This window comes from Mus caroli, chromosome 5 (genome assembly GCF_900094665.2).
Source record: "Mus caroli chromosome 5, CAROLI_EIJ_v1.1, whole genome shotgun sequence".
NCBI classification, from domain to species: domain Eukaryota; kingdom Metazoa; phylum Chordata; class Mammalia; order Rodentia; family Muridae; genus Mus; species Mus caroli.
Genome location: NC_034574.1, coordinates 25,425,393 through 25,445,838, shown reverse-complemented (window position 1 = coordinate 25,445,838; position 20,446 = coordinate 25,425,393). Strand labels below are relative to the sequence as shown.

Sequence of the window (20,446 nt, the reverse complement as noted above, 5' to 3'; positions counted from 1 at the left end):
TTGTGGCTGTGACGGCTGCTGACTGAAGGTCCCGAGGCATGAAAGTTTTATTTGAAGGGTTTTTTGTTTGTTTGTTTTGGTTTTGGTTTTTGGTTTTTCGAGACAGGGTTTCTCTGTATATCCCTGGCTGTCCTGGAACTCCCTCTGTAGACCAGGCTGGCCTTGAACTCAGAAATCCACCTGCCTCTGCCTCCCAAGTGCTGGGATTAAAGGCATACGCCACCACGCCCAGCTTATTTGAAGGTTTTATTTATTTATTATTTATATGAGTACACTGTAGCTGTCTTCTGACACACCAGAAGAGGGCATCAGATCTCATTACAGATGGTTGTGAGCCACCACGTGGTTGCTGGGAATTGAACTCAGGACCTCTGGAAGAGCAGTCAGTGCTCTTAACCATTGAGCCATCTCTCTAGCCCCCATGAAGTTATTCAAAAACAAAAAAATCTAAGTCCATGGGCCAGTGGGTAAGGAGGTAGCCTAGAGCTCAGGCAGAGGGACTTACCACTGGGATAAAAGTAGGTGTGTGACACTCCATCTTGATCATAAAGCCGTGGTCCTAGAGCTGCAGCATCTGCACTGGAAAACTTGTTCCTGTGGCTGTGGTCTCGTCTAGCACACAGCCCCATCGCCTCTCCCCGCACACACGCCTCTCCCCATACATGAAGCCTCCTCTTCTTACTGCTTATGCTCCCCTGGACCTGATCCCTTCCCTGGAATCTCAGCTCCATCAACTTGAGAGGACTTTGTTCCCATGCCGTGATACCTATAACCTGCTCAATGCTGTCACATTCTTAGATAATCAGCCAGGTATGGGCCACACTGCTCTTTCCAGTTGAAGGCCACAATCACACATACTAACAGTAAGTCATTCTTTTTAGTCACTAACGAGTTTCTCAGATAAAGCCAGTGACACCCACACAGCATAATCAAAGGCACTTTTTAATGAGCATCAGCCTCACATCTGTCTAGTTTTAACTATTTCTGTCTCTCTCATACCACACCCCTGCCTCATCAATACATGTCTATGTGTCTAATACACACATGCACATCAGACTCACCCTTCTGTGACTTTGTATACACAGAACAGTCTCACTACTCTGTCTCTTGAATACATGCCTCATATAGATGCTTCACCAGCCGCCCACACTCACAAATCCTTCCCAGCCTGTCATATACACATACATACTCAGCCACACCAGCTCGTCACACTCAAAATCACAAACCAGTCTGCCTCCATCTGAGTCACAGTGACACACACTGAGGTCTCCATCCATCTTTCATCTCAGATCCATCCATCTTTCTCTCAGATCCACAAGGATCTCTCAGATCCACAGGCCAGGTGGAGGCGCTGCGGGACAGGTCTGCCCAAGGAGGGGCGGTGGCCCTCCCGTGGCTGTCGCTCGCTCCGGACTCTGCCCCGGCCTGGGCGGCGGCTGCAGCCGGGAGGGCGACGTGGAATGGCCACGTGGAGCCGCCCGGGGGAGGGCCGGCTGCGGGCAGCCGGGCGAGAGCGGCGCGGTGCCTATAGAGCGCACGAAGCCGGAGCCCCAGTCGCGCACAGCGCCGCCGCAGCAGGTGGGTCAGACTCCGGCAGGGGCCAGGGCTCAGTGGGCGGCGGGGGCACCCCGTACCTTGGGGGTAAGGGTGGAGACCTTCTGCTGGCGGTTAGGATGCAGAGAGCACAGTCCTCCTCATCCCTGAGGCTTGGACTGGGCTGGGGAGGTGGCCCTGGCCTCCTAGGACCGACCACTAGGGAAGAGGTCATCCCTGAGAGCAGATAGAGGAAAGGTGGAAAGCTTCCGAGGCCCCTGGGTTTGATGATAGGTCCAAGAGTCCTGGCCGGCAGCGGTGTTCTAGTAGCTAGCCAGGGTTCCACCTCATTCAGTAGATGTAGATGATTGAAGGACACTGTCCATCGTCATCCAGCTGTAGGTGGCTGGTCTCAGGCTAGCTCAGATGTGTGCCCCTTTGACTGTATAGCTGCGGTCATTTAAGACTCCCCCTCCCTCGACCCGGACACTAAGGGCTAAATCAAGGGAGATGACTCAATTCAATAACTTCTCCACTTACTTAGAAATGAAATGGATGCCCTTCATGGTACCAGCTCCTGTCCTGAAAAGATTCAGGAGGGGCATTATGGCTATTTGTCAAGGATGCTGGGAAAGAAATGTCTCTGAAATGAGAAGTTGTTTGACATAAGCCTCCAAAGACCCCTGCCACATCGTGAAGCATCTGCTGGCCCTATATTAACCTAGATTATCTCACTGTACCCTCCCTAAGACCCTAGGAAAGCTCGTTATCTTAAAAATGAAGACCATAGGGTCAAGAGAGGTTAAGACACCTGCCAAGACCACATAACAGTGCAGAGTCAGAGGCTGACCAATGGTCCAACCTCAAGGCCAAAGTCTCCTCCTGTGAGCTAGGGCAAAGGCTTAAAGAAATTGAAGGCAGAAGGTCATTGTGGAAGAGAGAGAGAGAAAAAGAGAGAGAGAGTGTGTGTGTGTGTGTGTGTGTGTGTGTGTGTGTGTCTTACTCGAATAACTTAGCTGAGCTATATCACAACTGTTAACTAGCAGGTACAGCGGTTTTCAGGTATTTATTACGGTAGTTATGTTTATGCATGTTATAATTATGGGAAATGGCTAGGACCATTTTTATTTTATTAGCAGTTGTCCAATGGCCATGCTATTTCTGTTACAAAAACTCTTACAAGTGCTTAACATGATGTAAGCATGGGTAAGTCATATTACACACATCCCGTGGACGTGTGGCTTAAACAATGGCTAGAAGCATTGAGAAAACTAAATTAGACTCCAAGTGCCCATGCAGTGCCCTTAATTTTTTAGGTAATTAATTAAATAAATAAATTTCAGACTGCAACTGAATGCTAAGGTTATCAGGAAGGTCCATCTTGAAGGTGAAACAGGTTTGGAAAAAAAACAAAAACAACAACAACAACAACAAAAATAAAACAAACAAACAAAAAAACCCTGAGACTATTAAGTAAGAAAACCTAGTGAGCTGCCATTCGAAGCAGTGTTTGCTGTGCTGGAGCACTGGAGGGTGAGACAGAGATGACACCATACCTGAACGCATGGGTGAGGACATGGGTGTGTGACGGTTTGAAAAACAAAGAGCCACCAAAGGACTTGGAGTTGCTGGGTGTGGTGGTGCATCCCTGTAATTCTACTACTTGGGTCATGAGTTCAGGGTTATCCTCAGCTACATGATGAGTTGGAGGCCAGCCTGGGATATGAGACCCTGTGGGATTTTTTAATTAATTAATCCAATAATTAGTTGAAACAGGGTCTCTCTGTAGTCCTCAGTGTTCTGGAACTTGTTTTGTAGGCTAGGCTGGCCTGGAACTCAAGAGATCCACCTGTTTCTGCCATCCAAGTATTGGGAGTAAAGGCGTGTGTATACTGTTTTTATTTTGAGTGTGTGTGTGTGTGTGTGTGTGTGTGTGTGTCTGTGTCTGTGTGTCTGTGTGACCTGCATGTATGTCTGTGTATCACTTGTATGCAGTGCCCTCAAAAGGACATAGGAGGACAGAAGAGGGCCTCGGGTCCTCTGGAACTGGAGTTACAGATGGTGGTTAGCTAACATATGGGTACTGGGAACTGAAACAGTGCTCTGAATAGATTTTGAGCCCCATTGTTTTTAAAAAAAAGATTTTGAAGGAACCAGCAAAATGGGTTGAGGTACCTGCAAGCAAGCCTGGGGACCCAAGTTCAAACCTGATATCCCACAAGGTGGCAGGAGAGAGCCAATTCCCAAGAGTTGTGCTCTGACCTTCACAGGTGCGCCCTGGCACACACTGGCCTACACTTAAGCACACATAAACTCAACAATAAACAATTAAAAACTGTTTCTGAAGCAATGGAGTTCTATCAAAGGGATGCTTATATGATGTGTGTATAAAGACAGTACCACAGGCTACGACAACACACAGACACACACACAGACACACACACACACAAGGAATTCACTATCCGCTGCTTCTGTCCACTATACACACTAAATAGTTACCTATGTAAAGGACTCAACAGGACAGAGGACAGTGACTGATTCTCATAGGGAGGGTTCAGAATCATCATTGATTTCTAGATCCCAGAGCAGAAGTAGGTGATAGTTTCAAGACAGCTACAGCAGAACAACAGACAGCAAGGTCTGAGTGGCTAAGTAGGTTCACACTTACAAAGCCAGCTCTTACATGGCTGGCATTTGGATTATTAAGATTACCTAACAGGCCACTCAAAACCTAGTGGTTTTGGATCCAAAGATAGAGGAGAGCCTGAGTTCCCACCGCACCCCAGGTCTTCAGAAGGGCTCCATATATGATGGATGTTCTCCCACTCCTGCTTCCAGATGGTCTCAAGTTGCCCAGCTCCAGGCTCGCTGCAGCTGCACGTGCAGAGCAGGATGAAGGCAGCGGCAGCCTTGTCTCGCTCCTCCTCGGCAGACTAGATGATCATATTGAGGCTTTAGTACCAGCTGGGCGATGGGAGTCCTCTATAGGTTAAAAAGCAGAATCATGCAGAATTGTGCTCCTGTGATTCCAGCAGGGCAGGAGACCATACAGGGAGACACCGTTTCGTCAAGACAACCAGAGCTAGGTGTGGAGGTGCATGAGTAGAATGCCTGTTCTTGGGAGCCTGAGACAAGAGGATTTCAGTGAGTCTGAGCTACATGAGTTCAAAGCTAGCCTGCGCTACACAGCAAGACCTTGTTTCATAAAACCACCAAGACAAAACAACTTAGTAGCTTCAGATGATAACCTTAGCTTTTCTCATGGATGCTGTCTAGGCAGGGCAGTGGAGACCAGCTTTCTTCTATTCTACTGTTGGTTAGGACAGCTGGAAGGCTCACAGTTGGGAACGGAGGTCATTCTCACACTTGTCTGCCTTGGGGGCTAAGGGAGGGCACCAAGATCGCTCTAAGGTTTTTTGTTTCATTTTGGTTTTGTTTTTATTTTTGTTTTGGTTTTGATTTTTGAGACACAGAGAGACTGAGATACTACCTGATCTGGCAGTATTTTCCGCTATCCTAGTCACCTGGAAGCCAGCCACTAAGTCCAAACATGTAACAGGAGGTGACTTAGACTCCAGAGTTAGTGGGAAGGAAAGTAAGAACAAACAGTAGACGTGGGCCAGCAAGATGGATGGCAAAGGCCTTTGGCCGGTGTTTGATCCCCTAGACCTACCTGGTGGAAGGAAAGAACTGATTCCTGAAAGTGGTCCTCTGACCTCCACTGAGGCACACATGCCCACAGACAGATGGACACATGCATGCACGTGCATACACACATTTATACACACACCACCACCAACAACAACAATACCAACAACAAAATAAGCAAAACTGTTTTGGGGACCCCTGCAGTCAGCCTAATGAGGGAATGGATTAGTGGGTGAGGGGACTTCCTGCTGTTCCAAAACTGCCACCCGTTTGTCATCAGAGCTCTTCTAAAAAGCAGCCTCAGAGGCTGGTCTAGATAACAAGCGTTGACAGCTAGCTCTGAGGGATTTAAATTACGTGAGTCTCAGGAACAGACAGGAGGAAAGGACTGACTTGAAGGACTCAGGTGGGAAGGCCAGGAGGGAAGATGTGTGTGAAGCCACCACAGAGCAGCCAAGACAACTTCTGGAAGGCAAACACCTCATCTCATTTAGCTACCACCGTGGCCCCAGGGAAGTGCTCTGTCAACCTGCATTGCAGATGGAGACCTGAGACAGGGAAGGCACACAGCCAGTGCGAGGCAGAGCCTTCAGTTAGGGTCCTCACACTCCACCTTTGAGTTACTCCTCCTTTTCCTAGCAGTTCTGTATTTCTATGTTCCTTTCTTCCTCTCAGTCAGGATCTTACAGCATTGCCTAGGTTGGCCTTGGACTCACAACCTCAAACCCCACCCCATCCCCGCCCCTCTGAAGAGCTGGGATTATAGGTATGTGCCAGTGCACTTGGCTTCTGTTTATCTGTCTCTTATTTAAATATGTGTCTCTTTTCCTGATTATATAATTTTGTAATCCTTAAGGAGAAAAAGTAGTTTGATCTCATACCTTCAGCGGATTGATAACTAGGAACTTAAACAGTAAAGAGATGCGCTGGAGAGATGGGGCAACAATTCATGGGACCTGTTGTTGCTCTTGCAGAGGACCTAAATTCAGCTTTCAGCATCCACATCAGTGGTTTTCAAGCTGTGGGTTGTGATCCTTTGGGGGTCAAATGACCCTTTCACAGGGGTCATATATCAGATATCCTGCATATCAGATATTTTGTATTACAGTTCATAACAGTAGCAAAATGAGTTATGAAGTAGCATCAAAAGTAATTTTATGGTTGAGGGTTGATAAGTTATTCTCTCCAGATGAAAATGAGCCAATTCAAGTCAAATTAAAGTACATAAGGGCAGGTTTATTGGAGGGTGGCTCTCAGGCAGATTCACTGGTCCCAAGAAACAGGGCTAGGGAAGTTGCCATGGGGAAGGAGACAGAGGGGAAGGGCAGAGGAAAAAAAAAAGCAGGCTTGTGCATGAAGGGAAAGAGAAAATGCAAAGAGAGGAAGAGAGGTGGGAGAGAGAGAGAAAAGTGGGTGGGGGATAGAGAGCTCGGAAAACATCAGCATTATATGGGGAGGAGCTTCTGGGGGAGGGGAGGCCCAGCCCCTAGGCTGGAAAGTTCACAGGAGAGGGCAGGGTGTGCCAGCCATGCCTGTAGCAGGTAGGGACTGACTGAGGGATGCTGGGAGAACATGGAGCTCAGGTCTGTGTAAAATATGCACCTCAGCAATTTGTCCTGGGTCTGAATCAAAACAGGGGCAGTACAGCATGAGGAACTGTATTAAAAGCCAGCATTAGGAAAGTTGAGAACCACTTATCCGCATGGTGGCTCACAACTATCTGAAATTCCAGTTCTGAGGGATCTGATGTCCTCTTCTGATTTCTTTGGGCACCCAGTACACATACACACATGCAGACGAAACACTCACACATACTACATACATACATACATACATACATACATACATACAATACATACAATCTTTAAAAGTATTTTATTATATTTATTTTTTTATTTTTATTTTTTTATTTTGGGTTTTGGAGACAGGGTCTCTCTGTGTAGCCCTGACTGTCTTAAAACTTTTCTGTAAACCAAGTCGGCCTTGAGCTCACAAAGATCCACCTGCTTCTGCCTCCAGAGTGCTGGGATTAAAGGCATGCACTACCACCACCCAGCAAAACAATATTTTAAAAATAAGTAGCCTGGCAGTGCACTTTCAGTGGTAGAACATTTGACTTGCAAGCATGAAGGCTTGGGTTTGGCCCCCAGCAATGAAAAACAAAAAAAATGAATAGCCAGACATGATAGCACATATCTGAAATTCCAGCACTTGGGAAGCAGAGGCAGGGGGATGTGGGGGCAACCTGGGCTACTTAATAAAAAATGTGTATTTGCATTCTATAAATTGTACAGCTGCTTTCCACCCATGCTGGCCCTCTTGGTCTGTGTCGTTTGATTTCCCATGTGTGTTAGTCATTTTCTGCTACTGTAAGACAATCGACTTATAACAAGAAAAGATTTACCTTTTAACTCTTGGTTTTGGAGGTTTTAGCTCATAATCAGTTGGTCTGGCTGCTTTTGTACCCTGCCTCATGATGTTTGACTGGGTGGATGTATGTACACTGAGTTGGGTGTACATGTGTGTTTGGTGTGTGTGTGTGTGTGTGTGTAGGCCAGACGCAGACGTTGAGTGTATTTCTCAATCACTCACTCTTCAGTTTTGAGACAGGGTCTCTCACTGATCCTGGAGCTCACTAATGGCTTAGCTGGCTGGCCAGTGAGCCCCAGGGACCCACCTGTCTCTAGCTCCCCTCCCCAGCCCCTCCCCTGCCCCCTCTTTCAAGTCCACTGAGGATGGGATCTCAAGTCTTCATGTACAGCAAGCATGAAGCACTTTGCTGACTGGGCTGCTGCCCCAACCCAGGATCAACCTCTTAATAGGTTCCCCCTGTCCCATAGTGCCAAGCTGGGTATTGTACCTTCATGTTTAATACACGGGCTGTTAGAAGACAACGCAGAGCCAATGACACTCCATGCTACTCTCTTTCTGGTCCAGCCCTGGGTCCACACATGCTGAAATTCTCCTTCTGACCTCTCTGGCAGCAGGCCCTCTCAACCATAATGTGCCCCTTCTTTTCATCTTAGAGGCTGGACCTCATCCTAATCCCGGAGACTATGAACACAAACAGTTCTCAAGGTTGCCATCTAGTCCTCTAACCCCTGCTACCTGCCACACAGGTCTCAAGGGCAGCTCTCTTTTCTACACTTCCTCTCTAACCCTCCAGAAAGGAATAAGGCACCAATCTGTAGAGCCTGGAGTTCTGTTTAGCTCCTTGGAGTTTCTGTTGACATTTCTGCCTTCCACTTCCAGCTTCAGTATCCAGGTGGCCTCCAAACTCTTAACTGCTGCCCCTATTCTTTGAATTTCCCTGAATGTTCAGATCCCCAGAAGTCAGGCATAGTGCTGTGGGGGAGTAGAAATGGGTGGATCCTTCAAGTTCACTGGACAGACATTATCTGAACCGATGAGGTTCAGTGAGAGATCCCGTCTCAAAAGATCAAGGTGGCTTGGCAGCTACAGGTACTTACAGTGCAAACCTGGGTCCCCGAGTTTTATCTCTGGGACTGATAAAAACAAAGACTGCACAGGGTTGTCCTCTGACCTACATATGCACACATCACCACAATATTTTTTTTCAATCATTGAAAGTTTCTTATGATCAAGGACAGTGATCAAAGAAAGATAGCCCATGTCACCTTCTGACCCTCACAAGTCCATATATCACATGCGCACACACATTACACTACAGAGAGGGGGAGGGAGATGGACACACACACAGTGGAAAAACAAGCACAGGTCTGTATCTGTGATAGCTTCATCTTTTTCTAGACTTTCACTCTGATGCTTCTTGCTCAAGGCAGCTCAAAAGGTGAACATATTGCTTATCTTCCTGTGAGCCAGGCACTTACCGGCTCTACTTCCAAACTCTCACAGAACTGACATCCACCCTGGACATGAATCTGAACCTTCTTAGGGTCACAGACCTCTCAGAGAATCCGCTGAAAGCTACAGAATATTCTTTAGAAGAATCAAGTGATGGCCGAGTTTTAGGTTTGGTAGACGAGAGAGCCTGACCCTTTGCTTGGACCACCAAACATCTGATTATGTTTCTGCACAGAGATGGTTTTTTGGGGGGGAGATGCTTCAGTTTTGGTGGGCTTGTATCTCCTTGGAAGATCACATATGTACATACCCCTAGGACAAACCTAAGAGCTTTATGCTTTGTGTTATAAATTGACTCACTTTGCATTTGACTATTTCCATATTTCCATTTCCAAATATGTATAACATAGAGACAGCCAGGTTGGTTTTGAACTCACAGTCTTCCTGCCTCAGACTCCTGAGTGCTGGGATCATGGGGCATGTGCCACCACACCAGGCCTCGGTAGGTTTTTCATAAATACAGACTAACAGTCCATCTCCCTCTTAGTCTCTTTGTATACGTTTTCATCTTCAGAGAGTCCCAACATCCTAATCTATCCTTTTACCATCTGTAAATAAAGTGGCCTGCCCTAGAACAGATACACTTACATAGCACTTAAGTGGGCCAGTGGGACATGAGAAGGAGCCCTCACACCCAGAGCTGTCTCCTACGGAGCACTTTATAGACTGGAGCAGAATTTATATGTGTTCTTACATGTAGGACTTATCTTGCGTTCCATGGAAGGTGGCCCATGCGTATGCATAGTCCTCCCTGAGCAGGCATCTTTTCTCCTATGCTGAATGGTTCCACATGCAAGGAGGGAAGTCATTTCTGTCTGAGCCAACTGACTCCCGAACACTGGCAGACCCCCTGACTCTCCAATTCTGTTCCTAGCTCCAGGTTCCAGCAGGATGTTCCAGTGGCTGATGCAAGCGTTGATGCTGCCACTATTGCTGCTCCCTTTGGGTCTAGCTGCTCCCAAGGATGGAGTTGCAAGGTAAGAGGATTAGGAAGGCAGGGCGGGGACAAGGAGAGTTCTGGAAAGATGTTAGGACTCTAGGGGAGCCAGAAGCCTGCAGAAATAGTCTCCATCATCTCCAGGTACAGCGCCCCAAGTAGGGCCTTGGTGCATGCTTGTAGAACTCTTTGCAGCCAAGAGTTCAGCTCTAGTCCAGTGTGAAGCATCAGAAGGAAGCCAGAAACACAGACAGGGACTATCATCTTAGAATAAGACCTGACACTGGGAATGCCAAGAAAATAGGTCGTTAGCTTAATATCTCTGGCTTACTAGAACTGCTTTCTCACAGTCACTATGTGCATTGGGATCATGGGGAAGTGGAGGGCTGGCAGCAGTGACCAAACTGTCTGGGACAACTCCTGTCACTTCTGCATTCCAGGGTGATGTGGGCAAACAGTAGCCACATGCAGAAGTAGGAATACTTGAGATTCTGGGCAGACATAAAGTCTGGACTGGCATCCATACCCTCTGTTTCAAAAAGGAAGAGGCATGATGTGCCAAGGAACAAAATGGGTCTGTAGAATCCTGGGCATTGCTACCAGCCTCAGGAGGACCATAAGAAACCATTACGTCTTAGCACACCCTGGACCATCATCTTGGGCCTCTATTGTGTGTCTGCTATGGTAGCCTCAACCTCACTAGGCATTTTCTTTTTAAAAATTTTTAAGACTTATTTATTTTATGTATATGAGTACAGGCACAGATCTTTAGAGACACCAGAAGAGGGCATCAGATCTCACTACAGATGGTCGTGAGCCACAATTATAGGTTGCTAGGAGTTGAACTCTCAGAAGGCTTTTTCCCTACAGCCTTTTCTGGGAATTTGGAGGAACATCTCCCTTTGAGTCCTGAGTCTGGGGAGAAATCTACCAAGTGGCTGCTAAGCTAGGCTATGGGCTGCTGTTTCTCTCCTGTTCTAGGTTGGACCCTGAGGTACAACAGCAGCTCACGCCCAACCCCTTCCAGCCAGGCCCTGAGCAGCTCCGGTGAGTAAGCTGGGGGCTTTCAGCAGGCATTAATTGGACAAGTGACAGGTCACAGACAGGACTCTCCCTGCTGACTTTCCACTTTTTCAACAGACATCTGCAGAATTATCTCAAGGGACTAGAGAAGATGGAAGAGGATCCTGAGCACATGGACCGGGAGCAAGGTGAAGGCCTGGTGCTGGGAGGATACAGGAATGGACCTGGGGCTGTGTGGTTGCCCCGTGGCTTCTTGCTTTCTCTAACCCAGATTCTCTTCTGTAGTCCTGCTCTCGCTCTTTGCTCTTCATGACTATGACCAGAATGGACAGCTGGACGGCCTGGAGCTACTGTCCATGCTGACAGCAGCTCTGGCCCCTGGAGCTGCACACTTTCCCATTAACCCGGTAAGCGCTCCTGGAAATCATGAGAGACTAGCAACCCGTAAAAGGGAAGCTCAGATCCTATGTGGCAGGGACGAGGCTGTTAGAGAGCGGCTGGGTTCCTGAAAACATCTCTGGTAACTGTTTCCACAGGTGATCCTAGTAGTAGACTCGGTGCTCGAGACTCAGGACCTGGATGGAGACGGACTCATGACTCCTGCAGAGCTCATCAACTTCCCAGAAGTCCCCAAACACACAGAGTCCCTTCCCCCAGCTCTCCAGGAGCCACAACCTGCTGGAAGTCAGCCACTTTTAGCCAACAGTCCACTGCAGTCAGAAACCCAGCAGTCCCTGGGGACTAAAGAAGAAATTAGGGACCAGGTAGAGGCCAAGAGGGAATCCTTGGAGCCTGAACAGGAGGCTGGACATCAGACAGAGGGAAAAGTAGATACCCTAAGCCCTGAAGAGGAGGCTAGGGGACAGGCAGAGTCTGAAGGCGATGTCCCAGGTCCCAGAGAAGGTGCTGAGGAACCGGTGGAGATCAAGGACAATGAAGGAGAAGCCAAAGAACTGCTGGTGGAAACACTGGAGAGCCTAAACACTCCAAATGAGGCTGAGGCTCATAGCATCCAATTGGAGAACGATGAGATATGAGCCCGACGGCATAGGCTCAAGCCCCTCAGAATCTCAGTGCAGAGCAGAAGCATGGTGTGTGAATGTGGTGGGGTTAGAGCCACCTCTGACATGGGGACGGTGGTGCAAGCTAGTAACCCCAGAAGCATTGAGAGCTCCGGGCTAGCCTAGGCCACATAGCAAGTTTGAAGCCAGGCTGGGCTACTGTGTAAGACCCTGTCTTGATGAGGGGGAAAAAAAAGCACTCCCATGTCTCCTTTATGGCTTCAGTGGAAAGTAGGACTTTCTGTGCAGCTCAGGGAGACCATAAGCCGAGAAGCAGCTTTCAGGCCACAAACAACCAATAAAGAACAGAGCGAATGTGTCTCCACAGCCATGTGTCCTTGGTCCAGCCTACCCAGATCCTTCCCCTCAGAGCACAAGGGTTTGGGGACTGGACAAACCTCTTGAAGGGATGGAGACCCAACTTTCCTAGGGGTCCTGAGACACACTAGCCACTTCCAGCTGCAACAAGCCCAGGAAGAGAGGGCAGTGGTAGCACATGCCTTTAATCCCAGCACTCAGGAGGCAGAGGCAGGAGGATCTCTGTGAGTTACAGTGTGGTTTCAGAGGAGCTAGCACTATTATAAAGAGAAACCTTGTCTCAAAAAAATCAAATCAAAATACTTCTACTATGACTACTACTACTATAACTAATAGTAATAATAATAACAATAGCAATAATAATAATAATAATAATAATAAAAGAAGAAAGGAAGCTAGCTAGTGTTGCATCTGCTCTCGACCAGCAAGAACGACATGACCACCAGTCCTTCTAACAGCAGTTTATTCAGTCTTCATCTTTCTTCTTGTTTATATCTCCCCCAAACCCTGGGCCTCTCACTCTTATATACTCTCAGTTCCCATCCACTCACAGCAGCCCACATCACCTCACCAGGTACGCAGCTTCAGCTAATCAGGGCAGCAGGGGCATATCTCCACCAAAATGGATTCGCCAGTAACCTGGTACACCTGCGCAGCTCTCACGATGGTTGTGGCTTATATTCAGGTGAGGAAGTCAGGTGCAAGTCATAAGACTTAGCTGCAGTCCCTGGCGCCTTCTTGGGACTGCTGACACACCCGCTCCTCACAAGCTAGCTTAGTCTATCCTTGGAGCACAGCACTCCCCTGGAGTTCCCTCTCCACTCTGTGTAGCTCTAGGCAGACAATGGTCCCCATTCCCCTGTATGGATCCCCAGTCCTAGTGATGGCATTAATAACCATCTTCTCCCTCTTTCTTCTTCATCTTCCTCTTCCTTCTGAGAACCTTGAGCACGCCAGACACCAGGCTAACATTTTTTTTTAAAGATTTATTTATTTATTATATGTAAGTACACTGTAGCTGTCTTCAGACACTTCAGAAGAGGGCATCAGATCTCATTACGGATCGTTGTGAGCCACCATGTGGTTGCTGGGATTTGAACTCCGGACCTTCGGAAGAACAATCGGCGCTCTTAACCACTGAGCCATCTCGCCAGCCCCAGGCTAACATTTTAAGATAGCATTTTGTCTGATTTTTATCATCACAATGATTCTATGACCAGGCAAACATCAACTCCATTTGACCAATGGGAGGTTGAAGAGAATGGAGTTAAGCAATGCGCCCTAAGGTGGCACACGCCTAATTAAGTATGGTTTTTTGGTTTTTTTTGAGACAGGGTTTCTCCGTGTAGTCCTGGCTGTCCCGGAACTCACTCCTGGCTGGCCTCGAACTCAGAAATTCCCCTGCCTCTGCCTCCAAAGTGCTGGGATTAAAAACATACGCCACCACTTTCCGGCCCTAATTAAACATCTTACTTCAACTCATGTCTGTCTGACAAGGAAGCCTATGCTTTTATCAAGTTGTCCCAGATCTCATATTAGAACCTGATCCTGACACGTCATCTGGTTCTAACCTCACCAAGGGACAGCGGCAGTGTTCTGTGTCAGGTTACATTTGTGGTCGAAGTACCAATTTCACTGAAGCTCTGGGGGCTTTTAGGTTCCTGGGGAACCCATGGAAAAAGGTAGTTTGAGCAAAGACCTGTAAACCCAGAAAGCAGGCTCCTTGACCACCACAGCTAACACAGTCTGCGTGGCTCAAAGAGTCTGGAGGGCTTTTTTTCTCTGGCTGTCTGTTCTCCCTGATCTGGATGAAACTCCTCTGATGACAGCTGACAGGAGGTGGGAGCAGGTTAGCTGCTTTGGTCTGCATGCCCTCCCCTCTGGGTTGGTGGGTGAGGCTATTTGAAGAATGAAGAAGGAGGAAGAGAGAAGTTGCTGGACTGTAGTGTCAGAACCTCAGTTTCAACCAGAGCAGGGTGAAGATCCACGAGGGCGAATGAGCCAGGCCTGTGATCCCAGCACAGGGAGGCTGAAACAGGAGCGTTTCAAGTTCATGACCAACCTTAGGCTTCACAACCAGACCCTATCTCGAACAGAAAATCAATTAAAAAAAAAAAAAAAACCACTCAGACAGACAGACAGACAGACAGAGCTGGCTCAGGGGAAGATTTATTTGCTCCAGGTATCTGCAGAGAGGAGATAGGTATACAGAGACGCAGACACAGACAGAGGCTGTCTCACAGCCTACACCTGCCGGGGAATGGCAGCTGGATGCCAAGCTGGATGAAGTAGAGAAGGCAGTGGCAGGCATGGTGCCAGCCTCTGAGGTATTGAGCTGGTGCCGCTTGCCTCTCACACAATGCCCTCAAACCCCTGCAAGCCACACTTCTTGCCAGCCACCTGGCACCCGAATCTCAGGGCCTCTTGCATGCTGTTTCCTGGAGAAAGGACAAATAGCAGGCTCAGCCTGGTGTTTGGGAGCATGACAGGCCCAGCCCTGCCCTGGCTGCATGGTGATGACCTCACCCTTCGAGAGGCTGAAGATGACAGAGGCATTGAAGGTGTCTCCAGCCCCAAGAGTGTCTACTACTCGGGGCGGTGGGAAGGCATCTGAGTGGAGCAGCTGACCATCGGGGCCCAGGGCATCGGCACCCTCCTCAGCCCAGGCACAGACAAGCGTAGCCCTGTAAGACTCACACAGATCGGCACTAGTCCCCGTCATCCCCCAGACCCCTCAGACCCTCTCTTGGCTTCCCAACTCACCCTTTCTTCACTCGACTGTACAAGCCCCTCAGGGCCTCCACCGCTGACTGGAACCCCAGGTGCTTGGCCACATCTTTGCTGACAAACACCTGTAGACAGTGAAAGAGACTGGCAGCCACCTCTAATTGCTACTCACTACCAACAACCTGGTGTTGACTCCAGGTTATAGCACAACTCCTCCAACTCAGTCACGTAAGTCCCCAGTGTGGCTTCTGGCTGACCCACAGGTACGCGTTTTATGTTTGCTTACGTTGTGCCAAAATACAGCCTTGGGAACTGTGATACTGTAGCCCTGGTATTTTCATTCTGGCATGAGGGAATTCAAAACCCAGAAAGAGCCTGGAGCGCCATCTTGGGGTGAAGTCAAGCCAGACTGACTCTCAAGAGTGAGCTGTGTTTCATCTGTTCCCCACACAGCCCAGCCCTGCAGAGTGGGTTCATCTGTAAAACAAGGCTCTCTCCACAGTGGCTTCAAGACAGAGTCCCTAGAATAGTTCTGGGGGAATGGGGATCAGACTGCCATATTTTTTAATTGGCCAACAAGGCCAACAAACTACATCTGGACACTGTCCAACCAGCTTTAGCTGTGATACCCTTTACACTCTGGCCCAAGTTTTCCTTGTACGAGTCTCCTTCCCATCCTCCTCTCGTTGCTACTGGCCCTCACAACATGCCATCTAAGTGGGAAAAACTGGTAACTCAGAGAGCAGCCATTCCTTCTTTTGCAGAGGGAAAGACTAAAGCAGACAAACAAGGGACGCCCATAGCTGTCTGAGCCCTGTCCGCCGTATGCCTGTGGATTCACCTGAGCGGGAAAGGTCTACTTCTGGGCCATCTCCAGCCTCCCAGCTGTGGTCTTCTGGGAGCTGCTAGGCTGCCACTCAGAGGCTGGTAGGCAGGACTAGGGTCCTCTCTAGCTCTAAGAATTCAATTAGCTAGAGATAGGCAAGAGGAGCTGCAGGACACTTACCACCTCGCCATAGCTAAACAACTGGAAGAGCTCCTCACGGGGCTTCTCTATCTCCACCGACACCCGGACCTTCTGTGGCAGAGGCTGCTTGGCATTGTGCTCCTCTATCCGCTGCAGCATCTTCACCTGTTCCGATGCATTCCGGCCCTGGGGCAGGACAGGGCAGCTCAGAGCCTAGCTGATACAGAGTTCATTCCTTCCTCCCTGATGGACCTCTGGGTGAGCAGGGAGAGGGATTGGAGGAAGCTGGGCTGGAGCACTATTGCAGCTACATAATTCTAGGACTGTCATGGACCTTGGAGACCTTATTGGCCAAATTTTTCATTTCCCAAATGAGACTGAAGAATAAAAGATGCTGGACATACATGCCTGTGTACAAAGCACTTGAGAGGCTGAAGCAGGAAGATTGTGAATTTTGGGCTAACCTGGGCTACATAGTAAAACACTAGAAAGGCGGGACAGAAAAAGAAGCAAAAAAGAAAAAGGCTGGGTGTGGAGGCACACTCCTCTAATCCCAGAATTTGGGAATCTGAGTCAGTCAGATTTCTGTGAGTTCAAGGCCAGCTTGGTCTACATAGTCAGACCCTGTGTCAAACAAAGAGCAAGCAAGCAAACAAACAAAACACGCAGAGAGAACAAGAATGAGACAAAGCGGGAGAGAGTGACCAGGAAGGTGAGATGGGAAAGGAGAGGGAAAGTGAAGAGGAGATGGAGAGGGAGAGGGACACAACCTGAAGACTAAGTCAAATGATGAGACAAGGAGTGGACACCTACACCTCTTAAGATTTCCTCTCGCCGGGCGTGGTGGTGCACACCTTTAATCCCAGCACTTGGGAGGCAGAGGCAGACGGATTTCTGAGTTCGAGGCCAGCCTGGTCTACAGAGTGAGTTCCAGGACAGCCAGGGCTACACAGAGAAACCCTGTCTCGAAAACTGAAAAAAAAAAAAAAAAATTTTTTTTTTTCTCTCATCTTGATCACAAAACTTCTCCCTTGGAAAGAAAGTTCTAATTCCCTTCAGGCCCTCTCCTTCCTGTCCTGAGAAGTAAAAGAAGTCAGCAAAGGCAGATACCAGGAGGGAGGTAGCCTAACACAAAAATGGGGTCTTCTGCCCAGTGCTATCTGTGACTGTATGCCCCTGTATCTCTCTATCTTTCTGGGCCTCAGTTTCCTCATAGGAAAACACAGGAGTGGAGAGGGATGGGGGAGGGCTATTTATTATCCCTACCATATTTCATGGTTCAAAGAAATTACAGAAGAGGCTGACCATGCAGAAGGGCCTGACAGGCTAAGCCCCTAGAAACACAGGTAGGGAAGGGCTTGCCTCAATGTGGATCCACTTGAACCGGGTCAGATCGACCTTCTCAAAGTCCTTAGCAGACACATCTGGCAGGTTCCTACATCACAAGACAGGAAGGGACAAAAGGAGGTCAGCCAGTACCAGGGTCTCTGACATCTAGGGACCCTGTATCTAGTAGTGATACCAGCAGCATGGCAGGAGGCTGGGGAGCACAGAGCTCTGAGCCCTACGGTGAGGTGAGCCTTGTCCTACTTTGCTTAGCTGTCCTTTTTTGTTGTTGTTGGTGTGTGTCTGTGTTAAATTATCCAAGGATAAACACAATTACAACATGTGACAAGAAGCCAGCCCCATGTTCCTTGGAAACCACATCCTCTAGAATGAGTGTGTGAGACTACACTTCCCAGAAGGCCCCTTGCTGAGACTACACTTCCCAGAAGGCCCTTTGCTGGGAGCACACAGCGAACTACAAAGCTTCTTTAGTTAGTCTCTTAGTTGGGAGCTTGCTACTGACAGAACACCCTGCTGAGTCGGGCTCCCCACTTCATCCCTTAGGTCAAAACTGGCACTCTGAGGAAGAGGTTTTGTTTGGCTGGTCTAGGTGGCCTTGGCCACACAGCATGTGTTCTTTCTGTAGTGCAGTAGAGGGCCTTCCATCCTCACCAGTGGCATGAGTGAGCTTTTCTGGGGCTAAAAGTCCTTGGTCTCCTGGGCCTTCTGCAGTTGGAGCTACGTATGTGAATATGCCTGGATCCAGGCCAGAGGGCAATAAACCTTTCTCCTCAGCTTCTCCTCTCCCTACCTGAGGTACCGTGTGCACGGCCTTGATTGGAGTTGCTGCCAATCACCACTTGCTTAATAGAGAAATGAAAAAGATTGCCTAATTTGAAAGTCACCTCTAGTATGGGAATGCCCACTCACTTTTGAGATACACCCTTTTGACACATACGGCTTCCTCTGAAGGGGCCTAAACCTCAGCTCTTTGATGCCATGCTGCAGGCTCGAAGCTCTGGAACTGACTCTAGAAGTCCCAGTGGGTCCCTTAGCCCATCAAGGCTTTCTTTGTGTTGTCTCCCATCTCCATACACCCAGACCCAAGGTGCTGATTGGCTAATTATGAAAAATCATATCATAAATTACACTCTTTACAGGCCTGCCTGCCCACCCTTGTGCTGGTCAAGGGCAAATTACCAAGCAGAGCAGAGCTTACCCCTTCCCACCTCACTTCTCCCCTAATTGAAGACAATTCGGAAATTACTGAACAGTTTGGCAAGGGGGCAATTTCTGTTGTAGAGGAGCAATGGATGGAGATCAGTTGGTTTGCCCAGTGATGAGAGGGGGGACTGATTGGTGGGTTGTGGTGGGGAAAGGCCAAGGGGCCCTTACGTGTCGTAGAGTATAATGGTACGGGAGCCATTGGAGTTGTTGACGATGCAGCAAGAGCAAGGGGTATCTCCCTGTCTCTGCCAAGTCACTTGAGACACATCCACGCCCCTCTGCCTGAAGTCAGCCACCAGGAAGCTTTGGGGAAGGGACCCGAGCCAGGGAGAGGGCAAGGAAACACAGATTAGAGTTACACATAGCCTAGATCTCCTCTGGATGTGGAAAGGGTGCTTTGGAGCACATGGGCCTCAGAGAAGAAGGGTCCTGTTCTGTGAGTGCAGTGTAGCGACGGCCGCGGCAGCAGCTGGTGAAGCGCAGAGCAGACAGGTGTACAAACCTGTAGGCGTGCAGGATGGTGCGGCTGCCGCTGGCCGCGTTGATGATGACTGTAGAAGTGGGGATGGAGCCCTCGGTCTGAAGGACCACATATCTTAAGTCCACAGAATGTTGGCGGAGGTCATCCAGGACAAAACTGCCAGGGCAGAGTAACCCAGAAGAGCAGTTTGGGAAGAGTTTGGGGGACTAGCAGGGAGAGAGTAGGGTCTCCAGGGACCCTGAATGGCAGAGGGCTGAGCAGAGGGAAGTAGGAGGGAGCTGGCAATCTCAGTCTTGTCACAGGTGGGAGCAGGGGACAAGAGAGGCAGCGTGCAGACCCTGGATATCGGAGAAGCAGGATTGAACATTGCAGGTCAGTCTCAGTCCAGTTCACGCTGGAAAGCTTTGCTCCCCATCCTTAAAGCTAGACAGAGGTAGAGTTAAGGCTTTAGAGCCTGAATTCCATTTGAACTTAATGAATATGGGTACTGTGGCTTGGTTCTTGCAGGCAGAATCAATAATTAATCACCAAGGTAATACTTTGGACCCCTCCCAGCTGCTCTCTGCATGTTCATCCTCATGGCACAATGCTTTCTGGGATCCCTTCCAATCTTGCCATGGTACCTCTCTAGTTTGACCAGCCAGGAAGTGGTATCACCTTAGGGGACCTGTTGGGTACCATCTTCTAAAAACTAGACCAACCCCTATTGGCAATGAGTTGGTGCATTTGTGGGAGGTCCCTAAATATGGGCCTGATCTAGGACAATGTCACATGATGTCCTCTAGTTAGAATGAGCCTAGGAACATCATTTCAAGTTTATCCCAGAGGGACAGCAAGGAGGCTGGTTCCACTCCGGCCCAGCAGCCCAGCCACCCTGGGTTTTCTCACTATGAGCACACCTCCCTTTCGGTAAGCAGCACCTAAGCTCGGCAGAGTTGTCGAATGCAGTGCATCATCTCCTGACTTGACAACTCAAGGGTCCCTTAATAGTGCCCCCCAAAGCATTAGAAATATTGTTTGCTAACTGACTTTTTTGCGCCCACAGTGTCTGGCATATTAAATGTTTGCTGAATGCACAGAAAGAACTCTGAATGGCTCACCCCTCAAATATGATTGGTCCATAAAGGAGAGTCCACTATTCTAAGCAAGAACCAGCGTCCTGGGCTGGTGAGATGGCTCAGTGGGTAAGAGCACCCGACTGCTCTTCCAAAGGTCCGAAGTTCAAATCCCAGCAACCACATGGTGGCTCACAACCACCCGTAATGAGATCTGATGCCCTCTTCTGGTGCGTTTGAGGACAGCTACAGTGTACT

The 20,446-nt window shown here is 48.8% G+C and overlaps 2 protein-coding genes across 2 annotated transcripts in view; one reads left to right on the top strand and one right to left on the bottom strand.

Annotated features, from left to right (window-relative positions):
- Positions 1-1,379: 1,379 nt before the first annotated feature.
- Positions 1,380-12,414, top strand: Cgref1 (cell growth regulator with EF-hand domain 1). Its single transcript, XM_021162330.2, has 6 exons — positions 1,380-1,578; positions 9,941-10,043; positions 10,985-11,050; positions 11,144-11,214; positions 11,312-11,433; positions 11,563-12,414. The coding sequence occupies exons 1-6, from the start codon at positions 1,461-1,463 to the stop codon at positions 12,061-12,063; spliced, it is 981 nt and encodes a 326-aa protein (XP_021017989.1). The 5' UTR covers positions 1,380-1,460; the 3' UTR covers positions 12,064-12,414.
- Positions 12,415-14,556: 2,142 nt separating this feature from the next.
- Positions 14,557-20,446, bottom strand: part of Khk (ketohexokinase) — a 10,269-nt gene continuing 4,379 nt past the window's right edge. Inside the window, exons 2-7 of the mRNA XM_021162331.2 lie at positions 18,821-18,955; positions 17,462-17,534; positions 16,139-16,285; positions 15,169-15,257; positions 14,932-15,089; positions 14,557-14,843 (exon numbers count right to left, since the gene is read on the bottom strand). Coding sequence (XP_021017990.1) covers positions 14,758-14,843; positions 14,932-15,089; positions 15,169-15,257; positions 16,139-16,285; positions 17,462-17,534; positions 18,821-18,955 — 688 coding nt within the window. The 3' untranslated portion in view covers positions 14,557-14,757. The remainder of the gene's footprint in view (positions 14,844-14,931; positions 15,090-15,168; positions 15,258-16,138; positions 16,286-17,461; positions 17,535-18,820; positions 18,956-20,446) is intronic.

Bases quoted from the DNA above. Each gene is read 5' to 3' on its own strand.
- Cgref1 (XM_021162330.2), top strand. From the start codon at position 1,461: ATGGCCACGTGGAGCCGCCCGGGGGAGGGCCGGCTGCGGGCAGCCGGG. The intron at 1,579-9,940 runs GTGGGTCAGACT...TTCTGTTCCTAG, and splicing joins GCACAGCGCCGCCGCAGCAG to CTCCAGGTTCCAGCAGGATG. The intron at 11,434-11,562 runs GTAAGCGCTCCT...CTGTTTCCACAG, and splicing joins CACACTTTCCCATTAACCCG to GTGATCCTAGTAGTAGACTC.